The following is a 19,363-nucleotide window of genomic DNA, read 5'->3' as shown; positions in this document are numbered from 1 at the left end:
CAAACCATCTTGACAGAAATCCGGGATGCCCAACTTAGGTAGGAGTATTCAATCCAATGATTCGGTTACCAACTTCAATAGATTCAGATGAATGCATATACACCTTGACAAGGCTTCAACAGTAGTAGCCACGGCTATCGCCACGGCGGCGCTCTCGTGCTGAAGATAGTTTTATGGCGGTGGGCTGTCGAACATTAAGATTAGGGTTAACGGGAAGATGCAAGGCATCGCAGTGCTAAGAGATTAGTGCATCGAAGGCGTTGCGAACCTAGAAAGAGGGTTGAATGTTCTATCCACAGTAGTATATTAGGTTGCTTCCGCGCGAAGCTTATGTGTAGTGCTCAATTACAACATCCGTTACCTCCGGCTCTTCAGCGTGGCTTTGTAGGGACCACCGGTTGCGAAACCCAGCTAGGCCCGGCCCACTGCTCATTCGATTGCTCCATCGCACGCCAACAGAGCGCACCGTCAAGTTGCGTCCCAGCCCAGTGGAACCAGGGCCACGGTTCTGCGCACTCTCTTCCAGTTTCAGTACCAGTCCAACCGCTTTGTGGTCTTCCGTGAGCTTGGGCCGTCGCTTGGCAAAGTACCAGGCATATTTGTACAGTGACCAGTAATTGCTTCCGACGTTGATAATGGCGATCATGATCTTGTATGGCATCTGCGTTTTCAGATTAAATTCGAATCCATCCCGCAATATTTCATTGGGAAGCTCATCTTACATAGTACAACATGATAATTTTCAAGCTGATCCGCTCCTGCTTCAATCGCAGGTGGATCTCGTTGAAGATAATGGCGTTCAGTAGGTACAGCGCGAAGGTAGCCATGATGAGACAAATACAAAACTTTGGGCGCACGACGAGGGATATTGGGAGGATAAACGGGGCTAGAATGGCAAGCACAGTCTCATATAACTGGTGCACGTTAGGTCACATCTTTGGTCTTGGAACTCTTTGAGAGTTCAGGGGAAAAGACAATGGACATACCTCCTGCAGTACGAATATTTTCGTGCCGATTTCGTAAACTCCCAACTTCCACGATTTTACGAGGTAAGTTACATTGTACCGCAGGCCGTTGACAAGAAAGAAGTTCCACCGCATAAATCGCTGCTTGAAAACGGTCATCTCCCCAAACCCACCCCGTCTTTTCCCCGCAGCAAAGAGAAATGAAGGGGGTGCGTGGGTTTCCACAAACACAGAGCTGCACATCTGGATTCTTCCTCCGAGCCGTCGACAGCTGTTGCCCAGGAACCAGTCCTCGCTGATGGAGAATCCGGGATGATCCTGAAGGGTGTCTCGGAGAAATGAGCGTTCCCAAAGAGAAATGGCCCCATGAGGAAATGTAGCGCTGCCGATGCGTCCAGCGAAGGTGCGCTGCAGCCCCGCCAGCTTGTACTCTAGATCCTGCGCTTGCTGGCAGTATGTTCCTGGAGAGTAGTCCGCAGCAACAGCCTTGATCGTGTAGCCGATACAGCGGACAGTGTCGCTAAGCCGGGACACTACGACGGGGAAGGTAGGCGGCAAGATGCAGTCGTCGTCGATAAGAAGAGCATAGCGAAATTTCTTAGCAGCGTAACATCCAACAAATAAGGCGATGATCTTCGATCCGACTGGGCTCCAAATATGATTAACTCCATAGGGGCGACAAACCTCCTCAGTATGGTCAATTGGTGTCAGGGCATCTCCATTCGCGATCACGAATATGTGTGATGGAGGGAAGATCTTCAAGGCTGCCTCGAGGGTCCGGCCTAAAACAGACGCCGCTCTGTAGCAGGGGATGAGCAACGCAGTATCGGGGGCTGTCGGACTGATGCGGCGACTCTCATAGAACTCGTGATCCGGAGCGTCGTTTTCAAAGGTAGCGAGAAGTGGCGTGAACGAGTAACTAGGTAGACGCGAGCACGGAACAATAAGCGACGTCTACTCATGGCTTCGGATGGGCAGAAACCTACAAGACTGCTAGGCTGATGACAATGGCCCAGCCTCCCTGTAAGATGAACTTGTGGCGCATCAACCAGTACAGCCAGTAGATAGCACCTTTCCACAGAGGCATCCCCACCAGCACGAAATACACGAATGCGACGTAGACCGTGTATGTGCCATATTCGATCACCAACTGGACCCAGTATCTCCTTTCGTGCTTAATGTTCACCAAAGTCGCCCTGTTGTAGAGGGTTCCCAAGCTGCTATCGCGGGCTCGACCCACCACACTCCGCAAAGACTGGCGAAAAGCTTTTGCGGGTTCACTGAACCTTCTCGTTTCGATGGCAGGAGGGGGGTCCGGCCTAATGGAAGGCTGTTCGCTGACAGCCCGAACTACTCCTGCGCCGTCAGGAGCTGCAGTATGAGGGATGCAACCTTCGAGCTCCACTGGATACACTCCCTGGGGTCCATGCGGCGTTTCCACTACCACCTGGTCCTCTAGAAGCGGGTATATTGTCCCTCTGCCTTCCTCCAATACCCCCGAATGACTCGTTTGTCGCCGTCGGGCATCGCCTGGATTTACTCCAGTGGCCGGATAGCTGGCGCCAGGTTTTCTTCGCTTGGTGACAGACACCTCCTCTGCTGGGTTTGGAGCAATCGGCTGCGGGGACCAGGGTTGCAGGGACGCCTGATTCCATAGCTGTCTGAGTGACGCGGCAGCTAGAAGAGACTCGGGAATGACAATTTCCTCTGTGAGGGGCTCATCGAATGGAGTAACCATGCTGCCTGATTGAGGCCACTCCGCAGGATCAGGGTCATGAGAACAAGCCTGGGGAGGCCCCTGACATAGTTCCCAATAAGGGCCAGGGGTCTCTCCGGGGTCAGCATCCTCGGCAGCAGAGGGACTGTGCATGTAGGGTGGTTAGCCTATCGCTACCGCACTTCAGACCGGCCTTGTGACCTGTCACTAGATGCGCGCTTTGGGCTGTCCGCCTTTATGTATATAATGAATTTTGTCGACGATCGGTCGTCACGGAATGTCTGCAGGTCGAATTCAATGCGTGTCTCTTTAATGATGGTTACGCAGGTCGAGGCCCGAAGGCCTCTTATCGACCGAGTCATGACATCTACACGATGGCATGATTGTGCATCAACTACCCCATAGATAATAAGCACTGCCTTCATAAAGTCTAGCGGAGATCCGAGTCAGCGCCATGCAGTTAAAGCATAGCTGGCTTGAAGTATGCTACGCTCCTTGCGCACGGACCGAGGATCTGGGGCATCTGCCTGGGTTGTTGCCTTTATTTTAATCCTACCTTATCTGATATTAGTCAATACGCAGTCGTGTTGTTTTGGATTCCCATGATCCGAACCCTAGAAGAAAGGTGAAAGCTCCTCGCTGCAACTGAGCCGATCAGGATGATCATTTCGCTTCCACGGACAAGGACAGAAGTGTTCCCGCAGCCTCTTTGGGAATTTTTATCCTCCCAACTGGTCCCATGCACCTAACCATCAGCCTCACGTCTATTCCTTCAGGCCGCTAGCTGAATTGGTGGGGATCTTTGCCGCCCGCACCTGGCGTCACGGCATCCCCATCGGCGGCAAGGGGTAAACAGGGAGATCGGCGTTCCGAGACGCTGGTTTGCTGGGACTTGCAACAGGACCAGACACTGACTCGATTCACAGGTACAGTGGGATGGAGGTGAAGGGAGATGATTGGCAGACTGGGAAAGATGGTCTGGTGGACAGATAATAAACCCGCCCACATTGCTGGGCCGCATACCAGGAAATGGGATCCGGTATCCTGCCCTTCATCCATCAACATCTCACTATGGCTGTAACTTCGCGGATCACCCACCACCACAGATGATTACTCCTAATGATCCAGGCAATTCTATTCTCGTACGGGGAATGAGTTCCGCCAACCAGAGTGGGCTGTTTGTAGGAGCTCCAAAAGCCATGGCTTGCCATCTCTTTGAGGGCCTGTCAATTAATGAGGCCAGCTATATCTATCGTAGAGGTTTGAAGTCCATCAGTTATGGGCGAGGCAGCCGAGAATGGGAATATATCAATTACGCTAAGCCTGTACCTGCCTTCACAAGTGACGATGTTGTGTAACCGATTGAACTGGACGTTGGAGTTTAAGCAATTCATGTAAGATTACTCAGATACCAGTGGTCTCGTGGCCCCCGATCACTGTTTGTTTACCCGGTTCTATTTCCCAAGTTTGGAGGGCCGGGCCGTGCGATGCAGCCGTGCCTTCTTGCTGGTACATCTCGTGTTCACGGGCAGCCGCACCACCGTTAACGCACTTTCATCACTGGCAATGGTCATGATAGGATGAAGATCTCCAGAGGGTACAATCCAGCACAGGTTGCCATCCTGCAAGGGACTGCCGCAGAGGAGGCTTCATGGTCGGGCTGGTATTGATGCGACCAGACCGAAATACAGACTCAGCAAGCGATGACAAATATAAAATCAAAAACATAATAAAAGTAGATTATCGACATAGTAGCAAGATAAAGAAGAGATGATAAAACCACACCAGGTGAGCAATGGGAGGACAGAATTTTTAGAAGCAGCATACCGGGGATACCTCAAGAACAGTGTCCCAGCATCATTTAATTAGGGCCCAATCATAATGACGGGAAACATTACCCCTTAAGCCGCCAGCCCAATCATGCTCTCTGTGGTCGGGTACAATATTCCAGAACTGCTACACTCGAAGTTGAGAGACGGCTGATGCCGCTCCTCCCCCATAGTCGAGCTTGGCAAGGACGTCTCCAGTGCGCATGGAAAATACTGATAATAAGAGAGCTGCGCACCGTCCGAACAAGGCAACAGCCATAATACTCATTATCGAGGAAGACCAATATTCTGCTCTAGTGGAACATGACTTCGGGATAGACACACCACGTCTCTAGTACTTTCATGCGTCCAGGCCTTTCATATGGTGTAGATTCTTTTGAATCCCGACTCAATCAACGAATAGGACCTGAGTCACAGCTGTAGGCATCTTTGTGGCTCTTCATTATGACATGCACTGTTCCAATTATACGTCGCGGTTGTATTTTCCGGCACAGGGCGAGAAGCTCTCCTTACACTGTGGCGCGATGGCCTTGTGACGTACTCGCAATGTTGCTAACCCTAAGATATACATTCTCCAACTCTTGGAGCTATTTCGTGTGGCATTGAGACAAAGGCCTTGCAGGTTGCGGTCATCGTGTACAATCCTATTGGTAATAAGGATAGTAGACTAATCATTTGACATGGCATCGTGTAACAACCTTCCACCATGACAGCGGCGATGTGCTACTATAGAGCCAGTCTTTTCATAGTTCGACAGGTGTCATGCTCTTCGGGATTCGAAGAGAAAGCAAGGAGTATCCGTTGCGGGCCCATGTCTCACCCGCTGATTACAAGTATGCCGCCCAACTCCACGGCATAGTCCACAAATTCCCATAGGGTTGTCCCATTCTTCGTGTATATCATACATATCGTTGAGAAATTTGACTGAGTCGTATTTGAGCTGTGTGTCAAGCAACAAATTTATTTTCATCAGCAGGCATTGCATCTTTCGAACCGATTGTTGCCGTGGAGAATGCTTGGCTCAGTGAGTCCGAAACATGATTCAGTGTTCAGAGGTCAAAGCGTGCCTGATATTGAGATGTCAGTTTTGTTAGCCTGTACTTAACCAGCCCATTCTCAAAGGATTCATAATGTGACCTTAGAGCGACAGCTTTAGGAAAATCGAAGAATGCGAAGAGTGGAGTTGGAATCCAAGCATCATATCTGACGGGTTCAGCTGAGCCGGAGATGTACCCTTCGAGAACTTAGGAGAAGGTGAAAGAATTGACGATGGTCATACCATTCGAAACCAGTCGGTCGGTCACGAGCCTGTGATAGCGATATGAATGGCATCTTCCAGTAATTGCATTGGTGGTATGTCGACCAAGATGTTCATGAAGTAGATAAAGTAGTGTCAGACCAGTTCGAAATGTGAATTTCGTTGCTGATCCAGCAAACGTACATACAATACAGATAAGGAGACACGAAGAAGACAACGAGATCATGTGCTATGCCCTTAGACGGCCAAACATCAACATTCACAAACTATGCACCTGTAAACATTAAGTACCTCCCAATGCCCGCTATCTTTGAACTGTCGGCTACGGTAGGTCGGGAAAATAACACCATTGCATCCTGCGGTGTATCGTGCCTAGAAATTCTGTCTTTGTTTCTAGATTTATCAATGAAGAGTAGTACGAAGCTGTTGATACATGTGTTTTGTCATTGAGCTTCGCTCGTAATGTTTGAATGCGGTGTTTTACACAGATTCACCCATATATATTATTAGTAGTCTTGGTGGAAAGTAATATCAACACATGGTATGTATGCGAGTGCGGTCCTATTCGCACTTTGAGAGTAATTCAATCCGAGTAGATCAAGGGGATCATTTTGACAAACCGCTCTCATAATTCTCTTTCTCGATTGTGTATGAGACCATCTATCTAGGGTTACTTTGCATAAGTACAAAAAGAGAGGAGGCCCGTTATCTACCAACAAAGGTTATTGTGTTGGATCGGATACTTGCTGAGTATTCGAGGCCTGGAAGACACTCAGCTAAGCCCTTCAAACTCAGTGATAAGTGTGTCAGCTCCCTGACATGGGTAGAGATGGTCCTGGTGTCACAATAAGTCTGTCACTTTCTCCTGCCCAAAATGTTTCAGAGCCCTTGCCGCAAATAAGTGCTACCACACTGCCAGATACGGTCTCCAATGTGTAGACTCATTACACCTTATCACTACCTTCATTCAATTCAAACATCCCAATATTAACAAATTACAATAGAAGCCTCTACGGCCTATACGCGACAGCCATATACATCTTCGCCTCATCGGCCAACACCCCCTTCGCACCCGCTTCTACAACAAACCTCTCGACAAACAACCTCTTTGCCTCACTCCTAACCCTCAAATCACCAAAATTTCGAAACATGGGACTAGCAACAGCCTTCTCAAAAACATCCTCCGCATCAGAAACATGATAAACACGATCCTGAAACGACTCCGTCAAGAAAACTGTCTTGACAACCAACCCAGCGCCCTCAAGAAGCTCCCTCAAAGACCATTCCCCCTGTACCCAACTCTCATCCCACACCAGCTGCACCCCCAAATCACCACTAATCTTCTTGAAAATTCTACTAGGAACATGAACATCCCTCGCCGCCACATCCGTCACGATCCTCCCACCAGGCTTCAACCACCGCATCCAACCCCTAATCGCCTTCCCGGGATCAGGCAGCAACACCAACGCCGCAGCACAAGTAATCAAATCGAAGCCCTCCTCTCCACGTGGAAGAAGACTTTCCAATCCAATACCTGTTAAATCAGAGATATCATGTTGGAGAAAAATGACGTCCGAACCGGTCTGCTGGGCTTTGTGACGCGCCACATCCAGCATACCAGGACTGATGTCGATTCCAACAACGAGGCCGGATTTTCCAACTGCTTGTTCGGCGAGAAAGGAAACAAGACCTGTGCCGCAGGCCAGGTCAAGAACAGATTCGCCTTCGCGGGGCGCGGCGGTGCGGATGTATGCTTCTGCTAGGGCGCCGTGGTGGGAGGTGTCGTAGTTGGTGCTGCGTTCATCGTAGATGGATTGGATGATGGATGTTTGGGAGGGCATGTTGAGTATTAAATACTAAGAGGTAAATAACTAGTAGAAATGTCTTTTTTGGAGGAAGATAAAATTGAGAGTCAGATCTTCTATCATGATGCTGCGGTTGAGATTATATATAAAGATGTAGTACTCTCGCTTGTGTCCGGTGACCGCGGTTGTAACTTGCGGTTCCACGCTGACGTAGACGCTTTGAGAATGAAAAGCTTTATTGGATACTAAAACCCACTGGCTTGTTTAGTATTTGAAATTTTCTTGTGGTCTCTTACGAATCGTGATTGGCACAATGAGGTCCAGTCGCCTTGATGATACTTCATCCTCGGACCGTACTACTCCGGACAACCTTTGTAAGCCCGAGTCTTCACCTCTTTTTCCATAGAATTATACCTCAGATCGGTATGAAACTTGATAGAAATTAAGCAAAAATAGATGACTTACCACCATTCTCGTCACTGAACATATCAACCCCCTCGTGTCTCGCTTCGCAGTGGTCTCTAGGATATGGTGGAAGAACAATCAGCCGGTGTCAACCAGCGCCTCAATTTCCCAGCAACGAGTCCTATCCTATCATTTGTTCAAGTGTTACAGCGAATACCCCCAAATACATATCTCCCAGATACTGCCCTCTATCTCTCTACCTATTCTACCACATCTTCTCCCACCACCTCCTCGCCCAATGCATACTAGCCAACTCCGCCCTCCTTCTCTCCAAGAACCCCCCATCCTCCCAAACCCGACACTCAGCATCCACCTCAGCCTTGCCAGAGAAGATATCAGCCTCTGCCGGATCCACCAACTTGGTACCCTGATAGACTTTCCAAAACACAAACATGACCGCCCAGAACGCCACGCCAAAGTACGAAGTCACGAACCCCTCCACACTGAACGGGACGAATACCGTGAACCCATTGAACAGCGTCACCGAGCACCCGATGATCAATGCCACAATAGCCGCGTACGGCTGACACGGCGATGCCCAGGGAAGGAACGTCTTCCGATCGATGCCCTGTGCCTTGAGGGCACGGTACCAGGCTAGGAAGACGCAGACCATGCCGGTGTAGGTGAGGATGAAGGCGGCGGTGGTGAGATCGACGAACCAGTAGAAGACCGTCACCGCAGAGGTATCAGCGACGAGGAAGGTGATACAGGAGAGGAGGGAGACGACGAGGACGCAGTTGATGGGGACTCCGGCAGAGGTGCATTTCAGGAGAAAGGCGGGGGCTTGGTGATCGCGCGCGAGGGAGTAGAGGGTGCGGCTGGAGCTGTAGAGGTAGGCGTTCCCGCAAGACTAGCCGGCTAGGAGGATGAGGAAGTTGATGAAGCCAGGGAGACCGTGGATGCCGAGGTTCTGGATGCCAATCACCCATGGGGAGGCGGCGGATCCGGCCGCTGATGATTCGATGGCGCTGATGAGACGCGGGTCATTTGGGGAACAGATGATGCTCACGGCGAGTACGCCGATAACGTAGAAGCCCACAATGCGGTAGAATGTCATTTTGACGACGCGGGGGATCGTGAAGCGCGGGTTTTCGATTTCGCCGGCGGCCAGGGCTGGGAGGTCGGGTCCGGCGACGGAGAAAGCGGCGTAGATGACGACGGAGAACCAGCCCAGGAAGCGGCCGGTGCTGCCAGTGGTGTAGTACTCATACATGACGCCGTGGGTCCAGTTGCGGAAGCCGTAGATGTCGTGGTGGGGATTGCCGCCCAGCATGGTGATGAAGGTCAAGAGGACGAGGCCGATGAGGAGGAGGATCTTGGTGGAGGCCATGATGAACTCGGTCTCGCCATAGTATTTGACGGCGACGATGTTTAGGAGGAAGCATACGACCATGGCCATAGCAACCCATACGGCTGGGTTGACGCTGGTGTTCCAGTACTGCATGACTGTCGCCACAGCCGAGTATTCGGTGCAGAGAAGCATGAGTCCGCCATAGAAGTATACCCAGCCCCTACAAGTGTCAGTACAAGATTCAACGATGATTTGGGGCTCCATACATGGCAAATCCGAATGCTGGATCGATGTACCGCGCTGCCAACTCGAAGATTGACCCCCTGATCGGCAAGTAGGCACACATTTCACCCACGCAAAGGTTCGTGGGCCAGATGAATAGTATGCCATAAAAGAGATATCCCAAGAACAGGGACAAAGGCCCAGCATCACGGAGGTAAGAACCAATGCCGACGAAAAGGCCCGTTCCAATCGATCCTCCAATGGCCATTAGCTGCACATGGCGCGAGGAAAGCCCACGCTTGGTTTCGTGGTAATTAATGACGGTCCCATTTTCTGTATGAGAGAGACTATCGTCTCCAGACTCTCTGGATACGCTGGCTACCGAGGTTGACTTTCCCATGGCTGACTTTGGCAAAACTGTGGATGTGGACTGCGAGGCCATCCATTATAAACTTTACCGTCCGTCTGCATTGACGGCAGGAATTGATAAGTATAGCTTGGGTTGCAGATGGAGATAATGCAAAGTTGCAGCGAAGAGTCTGGGGAAGCATACTGAGTGATGCCATTCGTGGAGGAGCAAGACACGGATCGCGATAAGAGGCTGGATCATCGGACGATCAATCAGAAAGACAGCCGATGTTATCAGAGTTATCACGTTGCCGAAAGAGGGAGGAGATGGCGATGCCAATCTCGCCAAGTGATAAGCTCACGCGCCATCATTTCCGTCTTTATCTGTATCTGAGTTATGATTATCTACGCACATGGGCTTTTTGTTTGTGGATAAGAACCGGCGGTTGCAATCAGCTTCAAGAAAAGTGCAAAAAAAACATATGTATCAGACTCGATCCATGCACACAGCAGAATTCCCATCAAGTGAATGAAGTTCAGCAAAGGAGTCCTAACATCGTCTTAACCATGAGGTGCGACATTTTCCTACTGAAGTCGCGAGCTTCCAGTGATTCACGATCCTGACAGACAAAACTTATATTTATAAATGCTTTGTCTGCTGGTTGTCAGGTGCGTATGGTCAGCTTGAATGATTTCAAGCAAATGAAAACCAGGTTGGTCAGTATTACTACATATCCTTCAACTTGGCCTATATTCACTTGCTCACAATTCTTCAGACCTTCCCCGCCATTTACCCCGGATTACCCTCGCTCGGGCTTGGGAGGCGCCTGTGGCTTCCCCTCTTTTCGTCGGGATTTTATTTCAGCGCCATGCCTGTGGCTTCGGAGTCGCGGTTCAAAGCATACCGAGTTGCATATTGATCCAATGATGCAAACACTTGGCTTGCTCTACTCACTCTTGCATTGGCTATCTTTGTCCAATGACAAAACCCTGGATGTACCATCGACCACGACCAACGCAACGCGGTGAGATCTGCATATTTGCATCGGCCCTATACGCAGGACTTGGCTTTAGCATTTTTCCAGTTGGTGGAATCGTTTCATTTCATTTGCTCGAATGCCGGGAAATATGCGATATAAAGCAGCTGGTGGTGTCTTGCACATCATGACCTACGCCGGTTCACAGACAAGAATCCCCAGCAGTCACAATGAAGCTCTCTTTCCTTTCCATGTTTTTGACCTCCGCTTTCGCCCTCCCATCTCCCCTCTCGTCAAGGAATGATATACCTCCATTCTTCCTCCTAGCCGGCGACAGCACCACCGCCGTCCAATCCAGCGGTGGAGGCGGCTGGGGCAATGGCTTTATCAACACGACACTTCACAACGGAGCCAAAGGTATAAACTACGGCCACAACGGGGCCACAACAGTCAGTTTCCGATCCGGAAGTGACTGGGCCACTGTCCTCTCCAAAGTGGAAGAATACAAGTCCGACTACCGAGCCTTTGTGACCATCCAATTTGGCCACAACGACCAGAAGGCCTTCGCAAACATCTCAATAGCTGAATACACCAGTAACCTGGAGCAATTCGCAAAAGATGTCAAGAATGCAGGAGGCACACCTATTCTGGTTACGCCCTTGTCTCGTCGCAACTATGATAATTCTACTGGGACGCCCCTCGTGATTGAGGATTTGGCGGACCAACGAGCGGCGACTATTGATGCTGCGAAGAATACCGACACGTCATATATTGATTTGAACAAGGCGAGTATGGATTACTTGAATAGTATCGGGCCGGCCGATGCGTATACGTACAACTTGGCGTCGGATGATTATACGCATCTGAACGACGAGGGGAGCATAGTGTTTGGGGGAATGGTGGCTTCGTTGATTGATCAAGGTTTTGCAGAGCTGAAAAGTGATGGCTATGTTAAGGTGAAGGCGAAGCTTCTGACTGCGTTGGAGAAGGGAAAGTACTACTGGCCTTGATTGCTGGTTTCCATGGGATTTGTTAGAACATATGTTGCCTTTATACTGTTTTTGATCTATGTGCAATGGCTAGTGGATGTTATTTATCAAGCAAGAAATAACATATTTCACATCCCAAGTTTGGGAGTTCTCAGCACAACATATCTGTGTTATTCATATGCTTTGATCATTAGCAAAACTATTGAATCAAGATCTATCGTTCTAGGTCTTTTCGGACATGCCGCTCTGTTGATAAAAACCATTCCGTAGGTACACTGCATCAATCCCCTATGCTCTGGCCTTCAAACAGCAATTCTGTATCCCAGCCAAACGTTTGTGCATCCATATGTGTCATCCAATACCAAAGGAATCTATTCTATGACCCGAATAACCTCCGATAATCTGCTCCACTGACTCAGCTTAGCAGGATAGCACCATCCAGTGTAACATTCTTGATCACAGCTCAAAGATAAAGACGTAGGACTTTGGAAGTCTTATAAAATATGAGTATATCATGGTCGTCAGACATCGCAGGGGCCCTCGAGGTAGCTATATAACCTTGAGTATTGGATTATCTATCATTGCATCTACTGACAACAGCAGTGTCTGCACTTTTTATGTACTCAGGGAATATTCCACCACTACAATATGGACCGTTGGGTCTGACGCAGTCGCATCACTGTCTGCAATTGGTCTTGGAGACGTTGCACATAAGATCCTCTACGTGCAATGCTAAGGTAATTTGTTGCACTGAATTATGCAAAGATATTTGATGCCAAAGCGTAATACCTCACAGATTAGAAAATGGCACGAGTATCCCTGATCTATATTCTTGTCTATATAATAACCACCGAACCGAAGCATGTGATATTCATGGACCCTTCAATCAAGGTCATTCAGCCCATTAGATACGTTCAAGGTACAACAGCGAATACTTGAATAGAGATATAAATTCTCTGAATAGTCTTTCCTATCTCAATCGACCACGAAATACCCCATGTTATCCTCCCAGCAAAGCAGAAACAGACCTACAAAGAAGCAAGGACCTATGCACCCTACCTACAATATCCAATCATGCGTTACAATCCACAAACAATGACAAACAAGCTTCTGCTGCCAGATGACATACCTGCGCAGCGCGTCAGCCCAGATCTATAGCACGGCGAAATACAGCCCTTCTATGTATGTATGCAATGTTATGTGAATTATTGCATGGGCTTCTGCAAGGTTCGGTGGGTGTCAGCAGACAGTTCTCTGCAGCGGAAGTAGATGCAAGACTGTCTGGTAGACATAGAAAGTAGTAGGAAGTATATGCTACCGGAGTAGTACATAGGGAGTAAGTGTTGGAATTCTGAGAAATCTCTCAACACACCACCACCACACACCACAACAGACTCAGCTGGCACACACACACACATACACACCAACTAACTACGTTACTTCCTGATCGGCAATCTTCATCCGACAACCATGACATCCCTCGTTACATCTCCCAAAAATAACAGCAACGAGACAAGGGAAAATAGGCCATCTCAGACGCAGGGAGGGAGGCGAATCCCGAATCAAGAAGGTGACAGTGGAAGTGCAGTCTAGAGTCGGGTGCAGTGCATGAGAATTGAGACAATAATAGCAATAGCAGCAGCAGTCCAGTCCAGTCCAGTCCAGCCAGACCCGGGTAGTAGTATTCACTAACTAACTTACTAGTAAATTAGTGAGTTAAACTACTAAGTTAGTAAAGTGTTACTCGGCCGTGACATCGAATAACCACGCAGAACTAAAGGATCGGCTTATCTCCGTTGCTTCTGATTGCATACAGCCGGTACCCTTTATTACCATACATACAGACCCAAATACATTGGCACAGGTTTAATGTCTCAGCCAGGTTCACCAGGCAGTCATTCATTCATTCGGTGCCCTATATTCACTTCTACCAACATAGACATAATTGAATTACCCTTCCTCTCTACCTACCACACACCCAACATCCATCATCCATCATCCATCACCGACCACCCACCCAATACCGTATAACCCAGTAAATAACATAACATAGTAACTTTCCCATCCCACATGCAGGGACCACCCAAAGGCCCGTGCATCCAACCGGTCTTCTCTACTAACTCAGTAGCTACTAGCTAAACTGCAGTAAGAAGGTAAGTAGGTGTGGTGGGCTGGTTAAAATGACGGGCGGCCGGGCGCGTGTGCGCGGACGTGGATACCTTCCTTACCTATCTATCTACTCCGTACGTATGTACTATCTGTTAATTTCCTCTCCATTCCTGCAACGCGTTCTGCACGGCGGCCCGTGGCACGGGAAGACTTTTAGAAGGGGGCCAGCGCTATGGCGCTAATTTAGGTGTGTGTGCGCATGCGATGCGAACGGAAAGACGGATAGATAAGTATCTAGTATCTATCTTTCTATCTATCTACCTCGGAAGTAAGAACTAAGAAGTAAGTAGGTGTGGTGTGGTGGGGAGCTATCGAGGTAAACTTACCTATTTGTCTAGGAGTTTAGCTACTTTGCCCTACAATGGGAATAAGTAAGATAAATGAATGAGTGAGTGATGAGTGAGTAATTGGATATTTCTAATAAATTGAAAATCATTTCCTCACATCCCACTCATCCGAAAACCCTCGTAGAATAATAATAGTAGTAGTATGGAGTAGTAAAGTAAGTGTGATCCGACACCAACCGTTCTGGGGCCCTAAAATATCCCTCATCCGAACAACTTACACACACCAGCAAGCAAGACAGCAAGAAAACCAGCATAATCCCGTTCCCGTAGCGTGCAGGATCGTCAAGGCTCAGCCGCAGTTCCGCTCCACCACTCCACAAGCTGGTTGGAGTAAAATAGAAAGGATGAATATTACATCTAATAGCAACTAAGTGTAGTGTGTAGTGTAGTGAAACTTACAAGTCAAGAGAAATCTCCTCGGAGTAACTGCGGGTAATACCATCATGTATCTAGATACGAAGCGACTTGCATTAGTAGTTTGGAAAATTACTAGGGGAGGTACTACGAGTTTATGAAACAGGTTTAGCTAGGCTAGCTGGTAGCCTGGCAAAGCAATTATCGAGAGAAAAAAAAAATAATAATGATAAAGAGGGAATGAATAACAGCGCGCTAATTTCAATTACTTTTGCTGGCTGCATAACGCTACTGTAGGTCTTATGTTGCTTAGGGTGAGACCGCGTAGCACCAGGAACGGTCGAGTCAGCTTTTCAATGGGCTTGTGTGTTATGTACTACTGGGGGAATCCCTGTTTAGTAAAGTAGTAGTGGGTGTGAGGAAGTGGTGATTATTGGTTGTTAGTTAGTAGTGGGTATTATTGGGTGTATGCGCGCTTCCCACTATTATTCTGCTAGTATAATAGCGATTCAATGCTCTGGCTTTGAGGATGTGCAGTGGCAACTGCAACTGGCAAGGTTACATATCATGCAACAATCAGGCCGAGGAGCTTTCTCCACAGATGGGGGAGCGCGGACATATTGCATACATAGAAGGTGGATTAGTTAGTCGAGATAGGTATAGTAAACGGTGGTTGACAATCACATCTTACTAGACCGGATGGGGTCATTGGAGTGGAAGTCAGCGAGGTATTATTACTCCAACCACCTAATTGTTGGTCACTTATTTTCAATAAACCAAACACACTTCAAAGGTGTATTATTAATCTCGTCACCGTCGCACGTTGCTACTTATTTACTAGTATGTCTGGGTCTAGATGATTAAGGCGATGGTGTGGGAGACCGACTAGAAGACAATTGGCTACTATTCCAACAGGCCAAAACAATGTGGAGGGGAGGGCCTCCCGTGCCAATTGCAGTGTGGAGGGATGCCCACCGGCCAATGCAACACCACATCGTGACGGACTGCAATTACTGGTCGATGTTGAAGAGTGGAGACGCTACTGGTGGGGTGGGATAAGAAGGACAACTGCAGTGACAGCGGGCCTATCATCATCCCGGTCCTTAATTTACTCGGCCATTGGGGGATTGTCGGAGCTACTAAGGAATGGCGTGCTACTACTTCAGTCGCCCGTAATTAGGGAGTTATATCCGGCCATCTGATAGCAAATCAGCCCTAGAGGCGTTCCGTGCCCCCCTGTGGTCAACCAGAGCATGTAACAGCTATTCAGCACCTAGATCAAGGGCACATTGTATCCCAATGTCGACCGGGGCTACTTGAATTTCCCGCATTGCACAGCCTGCGCAAAACGGTGGCTAGCATCCCTGGAGTACCCGCGAAGACAGCACGCGTGAGATCCCGATGAGGCCAAGCTGGGTACCTCGACTCGGTGCTTACAGCCTTATCCTGTAAGTATTATTACTTTTGTGACGAGGCCCACGGCCCGTGCAGAAGTTATCTCGCGCCCATGATGCCATCTTGCATATCCGCTCGAGCAAAGACCACCAAGGCGCCTGTATTCCACGATCGCCATGCACGCCGTCGGAGATTTTTCTTCTCAGGCTGCCTGTTACTCGCGTCGCGCAGGATCGACAATGCGATTGTTCTATGCTTCGTATGGATGGATAGCTGTCCGTACGGAGTACAGGAAGGCTGATGACGCTGCGGTGCACCATATCGGACCATAGTGGTCCGTGACACCCGTTGCTAGATCCCTGTCTGTATCCTGTTGCCAAGCTTGCTCGGATTACTAGGTTGATGCTTCATGCGCCTATCATCTGTGCAACACATCCTCTGGATGCGTCTCAGATCGTCGGCAGCTTCGCATATGTACACGCTCGAGTCGGGCGGCTCTAGGTATCCGCATCGCTAGTTGGCGTATGTATAGCACAGCGTTCGTCGCATCTCGCGGAAAAGCAGGGAGGTCTCGTTCCTTGTTTTCTTCTGGGGATTCATGGGAGCTGGTGAATCTCAGATGCATCAAGTCGTATAGTAACGCGATCGCACCCGCCCCTAACCCACAACGCCCTCGGACCAGCCGTCTCCAGTAGAGCGCTAAGGAGGCACTGGTAGGAGATCTTCCGCAACGGGACCCCAGACTGGTTAGGTTCGGATTACTCGGTTTCTGACAGGTGTACTAACGTATCGTTCCTCGGAAACCTTGACGGCGGATCGAAGGTTGCGGCAACACCAACGTGATGATTGGCATCTCCGCAATTGGTACCTGTATATAAGGGGATGCTAGCGTCCTGCCGACTACCCATTTCTTTCTCGGGCTTTAGCAGTAGTAGCTGGTCCTGGTGGTGACGATGCGTGTGTGTAGATCCAGGGTATTGCGTACCTGCTCGATCAATACTAATAATACCACCGGTGCACCACCTGACACCGCACTAAATGGCGCTTGAGCTGTCGGTGGCCTCAGGTGTCGAGGGTCTGTGGTCAGCCAGACAGAGGGACCGTGCGATGAAAAGGAACTGAAGGAACTGACCTCGGAAGGGTGTAAGAACCGCTGGCGAGCTCAGCTCACTCCTACGTGTCCGCTGTCCATGGATGCGATGAATTATGCTTCGCACGAGTCATACTGCTCGTTTCGATATGGTTGTGCAACACCGGTCGACAACGTCCCATTCTCAAGCCATGATCCCAGAATTCTGAGATTCTCCTACCCTCGTCAATTACAATGCGCGAATAAAATCTTGCATATCCCACCGTCGACGTATCGTAGACGGACCATGGACCCCGTGCTAGATCCATGCATGGAAGCTGTCCTCAAACACCTTCACTGCCAGCAATCATTGTTCAACTTTCTGTCTGCAAGCCCATAGACGTCATAACGTGGGATGTTGCCAGACATGTTCAACCAATCGGTCATTGTAGCACTCACATCGGCAGCAAAGGTGGGCGGCTAATCCTGGATAAATGGGATCCTCGTGCAGCTCTATAGGTTACCATGCAACACCATCCATCCCTTAACGCTGCAAGGAATCTTGGTTCCATAGGGAGTTCAAATCATGTTAGCAACCCGGTAAGTACATGGGATGTTTCTTTTGTGCGCTTGTTGTTGTAAGTCGCTGGCACTTTACAGAGATATCACAGGCTCCAGCAGGACGAGCTTTTGTATGCCGCTCGGAGTATAGCTTTCATTCTGTAGATCGCGCTTCTATGATCCATGACTGGAATATATCGGTTGAAGACACAGGAACCGTATCTGCTCAATTTTTACTTGATACTGGGAGTTCTGTTCTAAATCAGTTCTCATTGCGACGGCACAGCGGTCGTGCGACCAACAACCGCCCGTTAAAGTTGACAGTCAGCAGGTCCGCAACCATCCGCACTGCCCCCATGCACATCCTGGATAAGACTGGACAGTCGCTTGTGCATAATGCGTGGACACTCTAATTAGTGTTGTGTTTGGGCCTGCCTCGGAATGGCGACGATACCCATGCTCAGATAATTTAGCATGAAAGTCAAACTCGCGTGCGCCAGTGACCTCTTTGGAATTGGAGACGAGATTGGTCAATGCGACCAACGTGGACACGATACTTTGGAGGGATTACTCGTGTTGGTTGGTTGTCCGTTCCCGGAAATCGAGGGCGAACGCGCTGTTCCTAGGGAACCGACCCCAGTACTTCAGGGGACGCCAGTCTTTGGGGAAACTGACCAGGTTGATCAGCTATGGGCGGCGCTCAGATCCAATCAACGAGCAGTGGAAGGTCGGAAGCTACTAGTGCAACCGATGAGCTCCGGATTATTTCGCCCACGGCCTTTGCCAAGTCTTCATCGTCGTCCGCTTGACAGGGAGAGGTACTCCACTAGGCAACGATCAACTGCCCGATGGGGGCGTCGCGGAAGATGAGGTGAAACCGAACAAAAAAAGAAGTCGTCAATTAACCTTAGTAGCCGGGACCAAAATTGGACACCGCCCGATGGAAGCGAGGAAGGATGAACCTAGGTAGTTGGATGCCTAGGCGCATCTGTGTTCCATCTTGGAGGAAAGATGGCTGGGGGAGTAACAGGCCATTCTCGTTCGTCGAAGAGATTGGTACGGTCTTAGCGACTTTGACTTCCCAACAGTTTGTTAACACGATGAGGTATCAGCTTGGTACCATACTTTGCAGCTCATCAAGCAGTCATTCGTCTTTCTTTTTCTCCAGGCAGCTCACTCTCCAGCCGGTGGAATGACCTCAGGGGTCCCACCCGCAGCAATGGATCGAACGGATACGATTGGCAAAATACCCGCTGGATCCAGGGAAATCCCCCACACGAACCTTGAACCTTCTCATTCGTCCTCCCCACAAAATGGCGCAGGCTCGATTTTCCATGCTGCGGTCCGGTCGTGAAACTAGTGCAGGAGATAGACTGACGGACTGACTGACTTAGACTAGAAGATGGTCCAGTGCTCCAAGCTCGCAACCAGTCCTTCCTTTTCCTGTCTCTCTCCACTCCCCAACGTCTTCCTCCCTACCAAATTGGCGCCAGCTGCCGATTAATTACGATCAGTTCCATTGTTTCCCTCCATTACCCTGATTGGGGGGTTTTTGAAGCGGCGCCAGCCGCCACCACATATGTAAGCAGTTAAGCAGGGCTA

The 19,363-nt window shown here is 49.4% G+C and overlaps 5 protein-coding genes across 5 annotated transcripts; 2 read left to right on the top strand and 3 right to left on the bottom strand.

Annotated features, from left to right (window-relative positions):
• Nucleotides 1-298: 298 nt before the first annotated feature.
• BO87DRAFT_443692 (glycosyltransferase family 2 protein) lies at nt 299-2,835 on the bottom strand (the record flags this gene model as incomplete). The annotated part of the gene is made up of 4 exons (XM_025628111.1): nt 299-661; nt 723-914; nt 987-1,884; nt 1,952-2,835. The coding sequence occupies 4 exons, from the start codon at nt 2,833-2,835 to the stop codon at nt 329-331; spliced, it is 2,307 nt and encodes a 768-aa protein (XP_025476724.1). The 3' UTR covers nt 299-328.
• A 3,920-nt stretch (nt 2,836-6,755) lies between these two features.
• Nucleotides 6,756-7,675, bottom strand: BO87DRAFT_379145 (class I SAM-dependent methyltransferase). Its single transcript, XM_025623964.1, has one exon. The coding sequence runs from the start codon at nt 7,608-7,610 to the stop codon at nt 6,780-6,782; it is 831 nt and encodes a 276-aa protein (XP_025476723.1). The 5' UTR covers nt 7,611-7,675; the 3' UTR covers nt 6,756-6,779.
• Nucleotides 7,676-8,244: 569 nt separating this feature from the next.
• Nucleotides 8,245-9,952, bottom strand: BO87DRAFT_461598 (putative proline permease; the record flags this gene model as incomplete). Its single annotated transcript, XM_025629102.1, has 3 exons — nt 8,245-8,889; nt 8,965-9,550; nt 9,597-9,952. 3 exons carry the CDS (start codon nt 9,950-9,952, stop codon nt 8,245-8,247), a joined length of 1,587 nt encoding a protein of 528 aa, XP_025476722.1.
• An 809-nt stretch (nt 9,953-10,761) lies between these two features.
• On the top strand, nt 10,762-11,887 carry BO87DRAFT_443688 (rhamnogalacturonan acetylesterase; the record flags this gene model as incomplete). Its single annotated transcript, XM_025628110.1, has 1 exon — nt 10,762-11,887. The coding sequence occupies exon 1, from the start codon at nt 11,108-11,110 to the stop codon at nt 11,885-11,887; it is 780 nt and encodes a 259-aa protein (XP_025476721.1). The 5' UTR covers nt 10,762-11,107.
• Nucleotides 11,888-17,337: 5,450 nt separating this feature from the next.
• BO87DRAFT_443685 (uncharacterized protein) lies at nt 17,338-17,912 on the top strand (the record flags this gene model as incomplete). Its single annotated transcript, XM_025628109.1, has 3 exons — nt 17,338-17,376; nt 17,501-17,705; nt 17,872-17,912. 3 exons carry the CDS (start codon nt 17,338-17,340, stop codon nt 17,910-17,912), a joined length of 285 nt encoding a protein of 94 aa, XP_025476720.1.
• Nucleotides 17,913-19,363: the final 1,451 nt, after the last annotated feature.

The sequence above is a fragment of the Aspergillus neoniger genome (genome assembly GCF_003184625.1).
Source record: "Aspergillus neoniger CBS 115656 unplaced genomic scaffold BO87scaffold_30, whole genome shotgun sequence".
Lineage (NCBI taxonomy): Eukaryota > Fungi > Ascomycota > Eurotiomycetes > Eurotiales > Aspergillaceae > Aspergillus > Aspergillus neoniger.
The sequence above is the reverse complement of the archived record's forward strand: the minus strand, read 5'-3'. Positions and strand labels throughout refer to the sequence as shown.